The following is a 7407-nucleotide window of genomic DNA, read 5'->3' as shown; positions in this document are numbered from 1 at the left end:
AGAAATAATGAATCGTACATTAATGGAAAGAGCTAGGAGCATGTTAGGTAATGCGAAGCTAGATAAATGATTTTGGGCAGATGTTGTTGGTACTACTTTTTATTTAATTAATATATCTCCTTGTAAATATTTTGTTAATAAAACACCTTATGAAATGTGGTTGGGTAAAAAGCCTTTAGTTTCACTTTTTAGGGTTTTTGGTTGTGAGGCTTTTGTTCATGTGCCTCAAGAGGAGCGATCTATATTGGATCCAAAGGCTCTAAAATTCATCTTTGTAGAATATGGTGAGTAAAAGGCTATAAGACTTGTAATCATCAAGCACGTAAAATTATATTTTCTAGAGATGTGATTTTTAGGGAATTTAGAGCTAACTTGAGGGAAGAAAAACCAAAGAAAAAGTCAACACATTTTGAAACTAAACAGGAAGACGCACATGTAGAAGAACAAAGAGATGGACAAGAAGTTGCATAAGAAGAAGAGAGTTCAAGTGAAAGTTCTAAAGATTAAATTGTGATTAAAGAAGTGTTGGAAACTTGAATTATGTTGTCATTGATGTAAAACTTGTTCGGTGTGTCATAGTGCGTGTGAATGAAGAAGAATCTTGTCTAGTGTGTCATAGTGTGTGTTAATGAAGAAGAAGTGAAGAGGAATTTAGAGTTGTTTATTTGTGTAGATGTAGTATATGGTCCAAAAATTACTATTCAAATGATGTTATGTTGTCTGGTGGTGATATTAAGTATGACGTGTTTCTAAAAAGTAACAATAGTGGAATTTGCAATATGCATGAAAGAGTATTTAAAGTCTGTATGGAAGAATGCTCCGCATTCCTCTAATTTTTGAAGATTATGGCTTGTAATTATAGATATAATGTCTAAGATCTATGGATGTTGCACTATCATGTTGTCAAGTCCTCAGTTGCTTAGATGGTGAAGATTAGTTGTTGCAGTTTTTTAATAGTGAGAGTGTCTGTCAAGACTGGTCTGGGGTATGATCAATATTGCTCCACTATGTTGTTTGATATGTTGTGGCTTGGAGGACATGTTAATATGGTTCATGCAATGTTTTGTTTCATATCTCATGTGTTTGTTTGATCAACAGTGAAGTTATCTTGTTATGTGGTTAAACATGTTCAATTGTGTTGGTATCTAGCCGACTTAGTTTATCTTTTTGGATCATACTCTTTTGGTATGAATATGCATTGGAGGTTAAGTTAGAAGGTTGTTTTGGCATGTTAGCATAACTGATGGAGATGATGGTGTACAGGTAAATTACTGTTGGTGATGATATATTGATGAACTGTTGGCGATGATATATTGATGGATTGTTGGTGATGATATAATTATGATATGATGCTTGATGATCAGTTATTTGTGTTGTCATTGATGGAAACCATGTGTGTTTATGTTTTTAATCCTATCAGTTAGGTCTAACTGGTAATAGATTGAATTGGATTGAGCTGGAAAGCAAAACTGCCAAGTAAGAGTGAATCGGGAAGCAGGAACAGAGAAGGAGATGGTTGTGGTAGAGATCCGTGTTGAGTTAGGTGTTGCGGTTTGGAATGTGTGCTTATGACATTGTAAGGAGTCTATGACTTGAAATGCATCATGTTTGGAGAACCGGAAGTCATGTTTGTATTTGACTATTGTTATTCAGTGTAGGGTTTGTGAACCGGTAACAAGATCTTTGACCGATGATGTTTTATGGTTTGATGGTGATTCTTTTCGTGTTCATAAAGTAATGATGACGTGTCAGAATCCATGTGAAGAGATAAGATGTTCTTTTGGCACATACAAGGAGCAAATTTCTTGGGAAGTAGCGAAGTGCTTAGCAGAATGTGTTAAGGGTTTGACACCTTATCAGATCGATGTGTGGTGATGAGTTATGATCATTCAACAACTGTAATTGTCTTGTAATTTGTTGTAATGATCTGTATGATGATTTGTAATGATCTGATATGATCTATGATGTAGATTCATTGTAGGTTAGGGTTATGTAACCAACCTAATTGTAAAGTCTATTTAGGTCGAGTTTTAGAAGGTTTATTGTGTCGGTGATCAGAGAAGTGTGTGTGTGTGTTGAACCAGATTGAGATGTCTACATGAGAGAAGCAGATTGGAGTTGACAAGGATCTATAATAACAAGCTATGAAGTGTTGAGTCCAGATCATTTATCTGTTGTGTCCTAACAGTTGCAACAACATTAAAATCCCTTAATCAGGTAGGTCCTAACAGGCCTGATCTTGTAAATCCCTTCATTGGGTGACTCATTAATTTTGGTTTAAATCTATTTGCCCTCTCGGGTGAATAACTTAAAGCACACAGATAAAACACGTAATGCAAAATAATAATGCCATAGATATCAGATGTTATTACATTCATAATTGTGTATGTTACAAGTTACATTCCGAAGTATATAAGGATACCGAGGGGTGTGAGCGCCAACCGTCGCACTGCAACTACCACCCCTCGGTTGCCAACTAACCAAAACAATTACACATAATTAACTAATTTTATTCTCGTGTACAATAATGCCGCCAACATCATCCCCCCCAAAAGAAAAGTCGTCTCCAGGCGACTTGCAACAAAATGGAGATAATGCAACCTAAAAATATATATCAGAAAAACTAGGGAGGGGCCTGAGGAAGCGTCCCTGAAGTAGAAGGCTGAGATGTCGCTGTCTGTGTCGCCAAGCGGGCGCGAAGCTCATACACCTGCTGAGTGCGTGCAGTCACATCTTGCTCTGCCACCAATACTTTCTCCAAAGCTGTCTTCACCATGTGCGCGGCTTCCAGCAACTTCTCTTTTGTATCCGCTGCCTCTGTCGCACAAACCAACCGAGTCTGCAACAGACTCCTCTCGGCACTGATGACATCCAAATCCTGTTGCACATGGCTCCTCACACTCTGCTCAGCCACGAGACGAGTCTCTACCGCGGCCTTCTCTACCCAGGTCTCAGTCGTCTATGCGCGGGCCACCTCCAGCTGTGCCAACAACTGTGCTCTCTCAGCTGCCCATGAGGCCTGCTCACTGGCCACCTCCTTCTCCAATGCTACTCGTGCAACCTCCCTGACTGCAAACTCCTGTTGTGTACACCTCAATGTATAATAGGCATCCCGGTAGACCTACTCGATCTCGCAAAAAACTGTCGTCACCCGACTCTCCACAACGGGCTGACGCAGTCTCCAAGCCTGGAGCATCTCCTCTGTCTCCGTAGTCGGCCACCCCTGAGACTCAAAGTAGGTAGCAAAGGCTGTCGGGCAGCCCACCCGCATAAACTGTAAGGCCTGCTCTAGCTCCACCACCACCTGCTGCAATGCTTGCGTTTGGGCAGCGGCCACCACCCGCCTACCCCTCGTCACCATATCAGCCATGTCAGCTAGACAGGTCTCAATATCCTCCCCCGTCTGCACTGAAGGCTATGAAGTCTCTCGTGGAACGAACGCAACGACATCCTGCTATGAAGGTACCTCCTCTGCCACCGAAGGTGTACCGTCTCCCGGTGCCTGCCCAGCAGAGGTGACCTCCCCTACCTCGTTCCCAACTGTGAGTCCATGTGCCTCTCCTGATGAGTCATCCAAGTCTACTACCTCTGCTCTAGTCTCTCGACATGGTGAGAATACAACAGCTCCCTCTGGTTGTGCCAGTGTCATCTGAAACCGCTGTGTGAGCCAGCTCTGCATAGCCACGAGGTTGGCGCGCATCTCTACGACCGGAGAATGGTTCGCTGTCGTCGGCTCCTCCAACAAGGAAGCGGAAATAGCCACCACTGCATCACTACCCACGACGTCCAACCGCACCCGAGGCTCGATATCCACCACCTCCGTCAGCCCTTGCTCTTCAACGACCACTACCCGATGCAGTGACTCCTCTGTCCCTGACTCTGCCATGTCCTCGGTAAGTGTTGTCGTGGTTGGGCCCGGTGATGCTCCCTAGTGCTCGTGCTGGAGGGGACCAAGTGTAACAGGCATACGGCTCTGCCCGAAGGCTAGAATACAGGGGCTGCCCACTCCAGATGATGGCACAGGCATGCCCATCGGTAGTAGGGGTGGGGCAAACAGGACTCATACCGGCTCCTCCGTTGCCCGGCTGCTATCGTCCTCCTCTTTAGTTTCTGATTCCTCTGTGCTACTGGAATTCCTCCCGCTGTCAGGCTCCCCTAAAGCCGAGGCCGTCTCTACCGCCCTTTTCCGCTTTGCGAAAGAGTACCCAATGTCCAAGTGCCTCCAATACATTATTGGAGGCTCACATGTTGTCAACGGTCCCTGTGGTCGTATCTCCAACTCTTCCTCGGGCACTACTTCCCGCGTGGCCTCCAGGAACAACCCTATAGCGTAGTGAGGCATATAGAATGTGCGATGTTGCAGCATCAAAAACTCATACATGCGCTTTGCGAGTAACACGGCCCAATCATACACGATGCCATTCATCAACCCGTTCATCAGCATAATCTGAGGGAGGGCGATGTCCGACGCCCTACCCGACCCTGTCAATCTGCTCTTGATGACATCCATAATGCATCTCCAGTGGCCCTCCGCAACAAAAGTCTTACGGATTCCTCAACCCTTCGTGGCACTAGCCATGCTGTCCAAATCTGTTGTCATCAAGTTCTTGAAGATTAATTTAATCCACCGCTCCTTCTCTTCCCGTTTCATCTTTTTAGCCTTCAGTTCTATTTTCTTGCTCTGTCTGCCTGGGATGCCGAATACCCTCGTGAAGTCCCCTGCTTTGAAAGATACAGTAACATCCCTCCCAAGGTATTCGAAAGTGTTGGTGCATGTGTGCCTGTCGAAGGTGTCTACCATGAACCACAGGGCACCCTCATACTCGCGGATAGGAAACACGGGCATCTGAATAGCCCACTCCACTTCCGCCTTTCAGAGGTTTCGCTTCACCAGATCATCCTCGGGAGTGTCCTGCCACCATTTCCGACATTCCGACCCATTCAAGCCTTCAAAGGTGATGTTCTAGGGCGTCACTGTGTTTTTCGCACTTATGGCAGCCTGTGGTGCCTTCTGTTTTTGCTTTTGTCGGGCACTGGCATCCATGGTGCCACTTGCAACACGTACCCCTGACGCTAAAATCCTGATATTGCTATCCCTTTGGTTGTAACTGGAGGAAGCATGCAGCTATTTTTTCCAACTTCTTTTCCCTGCTGAATCCATTAATCTCTGTATAACTGATTTCTCATTAAAATCGTACAGTCTTAGGCACCTTCGTAACAACCTTCTTTTTCTTGTGTGGCTGGTCTACCTGTGGCGGTCCCCCTTTTGTTTCCTTTGCGTGGCTGTATGGGATTGTGCGGGCGTCTTTCGTTTTCCCGTGTGCGGGTTGTGCGGTGTGTGCCTCTTTTTCCCTTTGCGTGTTGCGTGGTGTTTCGGGGTTGTGTAGGGGTTTTATGTTGGGTGTGCGGTGTGTGGGTGGCCACCGCACGGTGGCATCCACCTTCAATGGCCCCACCGCACGGTGGTTCCACCGTCGGTGGCTCCACCTTCGGTGGTCCCACCGTTGGTGCTTCCACAGCACAGTGGACCCACTTTTTTATTTTTATTTTTTTAAATTTTTTTCTATCTTACACTAGACTGACAAACATCCAGACTAGGGGGGGCCAGGTTCCCTCCGTTCGTGATAAATCTTTAATTTCGATCCAATGACGACGTCTAGCACCTCCTTCCCGTCCAGCGTCCACAACTTAATCACCCCGTTCGTATTGACCTCGCGTATCCGGAAGGACCCTAGCCATCGCACTTTAAATTTCCCAGGTTTAATTTCGTTATTCCCGTTGAATTTCAACACTAGCTGTCCGGGAGTAAACTTCATTCGCCGCAGGTGCTTGTTGTGCCACACCTTTCGTCTTTGTTGGGTTGCCTCTGTGGCCCATTGTGCCAACATTCTTTTTTCGTCCAACTTACCTAAGGCATACAGTCTCTCCCTCAGACTCTCCATATCCCTGAGTTTGTTCTCTACTGCAATGCTAAGGCTTGGCACCATGAATTCCTCTGGCACCACCGCCTCCTGCCCGTACATGAGTTGGAACGGGGTCTGACCCGTGGTCACTTTGTAAGTCGTTCTATAGGCCCATAGTACAGAGGGTAACCTCTCCTCCCAATCTTCCTTTTCTACCCCGCGGGACTTGTAAATTACCGATACCAATATTTTGTTTGTGGCCTCCGCCTGGCCATTGGCACGTGGGTAGTACGGGCTCGATAATGAGTGAAAAATCTTGAACTCTGATGTCAACAGCCGTATGACATGGTTCACAAAGTGGCCCCCCCGGTCACTGGTCAACTGAATAGGTATACCATATCACGTAATGATTTGTTCGTAAATAAATTTCCCTGTGCTTACTGCCGAATCATCCAGGAGAGCCCTTGCCTCCACCCACTTGGTCAAGTATTCTGTCGCAACTACAATGTACCGACATCGTCGTGTGTGGCCGGCCTTAAGAGGACCCACAAAGTCGAGTCCCCATCGTTCAAAGAGTTCCTGTGCATGCGACGGGTTGAGGGGCATGAAGTCCTGCTTTAGAGGTTTGCCCGCCCATTGGCAAGTGTCGCACACCAAGACCCACTCCCTGGCGTTGTGATGTACCGTTGGCCACCACAGTCCTGCGAGAAGCACCTTGCGGGCTGTAGTGTCTGGGCCCATATGTCCACCTGCGGGTCCTTCGTGTGCCTCCCTTAATACGCTTGAGACTTCTTCCTCCATGACACAACGCCTTAATACCTGGTCTGGCCCCATTTTGTAGAGTAACCCGTTGATGAGCGAAAAAGTCCTGCTCCTTAATACGAGCTTTCTCCGTTCCCCTGGAGGCATACCCTCCAAAAATCGGGACGTCGATAGGTACTCTCCAATCTTCCTATACCACAAAGGGAGTACGGCTATTTGGAACAAGTGTGCATCCAGAAAATCATCATTTACTCCCTCTGGAGGTTCCCCCGACTTAATCCGGGACAGCTGGTCGGCTATGACATGGCTTCGCCCTGGTCTTACCACAATTAAAAATGTGAACTCCTATAGTAGCAATAGCCAACGGCTTATCCTCCCTTGGATAATAGGCTTGTTTACCAAGTACATGAGTGCCCGGTGGTCTACGTAAAATGTGAATGGTGTGACCAGGAGGTAATGACGGAATTTCTATACAGCATAGACCATACCAAGGGTTTCACGTTTTGTGGTACTATAGTTCTTTTCTGCCTTCGAGAGCAACCTACTGGCAAAGTAAATGGGGTGGTCTAACCTGTGTCCTCCTACTTGGGCTAATGTAGCCCCAATGGCATAGTTTGAGGCATCCACATGAACGTGAAATTCCTTATCCCAATTCGGGTATGCCAGTATGGGTGCTCCCATCAACCTTTTCTTCAGCTCTTCAAAGGCCTTGCTCTGTGGCTCTACCCAAATTTATGGTTCC

The 7407-nt window shown here is 46.3% G+C and overlaps 1 protein-coding gene across 1 annotated transcript; it reads right to left on the bottom strand.

The window, feature by feature from the left end:
- Window positions 1-6302: 6302 nt before the first annotated feature.
- On the bottom strand, window positions 6303-6644 carry LOC131876780 (uncharacterized mitochondrial protein AtMg00750-like). Its single transcript, XM_059222266.1, has one exon. The coding sequence runs from the start codon at window positions 6642-6644 to the stop codon at window positions 6303-6305; it is 342 nt and encodes a 113-aa protein (XP_059078249.1).
- Window positions 6645-7407: the final 763 nt, after the last annotated feature.

Source organism: Cryptomeria japonica, chromosome 6, assembly GCF_030272615.1.
Source record: "Cryptomeria japonica chromosome 6, Sugi_1.0, whole genome shotgun sequence".
Classification (NCBI taxonomy): domain Eukaryota; kingdom Viridiplantae; phylum Streptophyta; class Pinopsida; order Cupressales; family Cupressaceae; genus Cryptomeria; species Cryptomeria japonica.
This window is presented reverse-complemented; position numbering and strand designations above follow the sequence as displayed.

Coding starts and splice junctions, on each gene's coding strand:
- LOC131876780 (XM_059222266.1), bottom strand. CDS start 6,644: ATGGGCCCAGACACTACAGCCCGCAAGGTGCTTCTCGCAGGACTGTGG.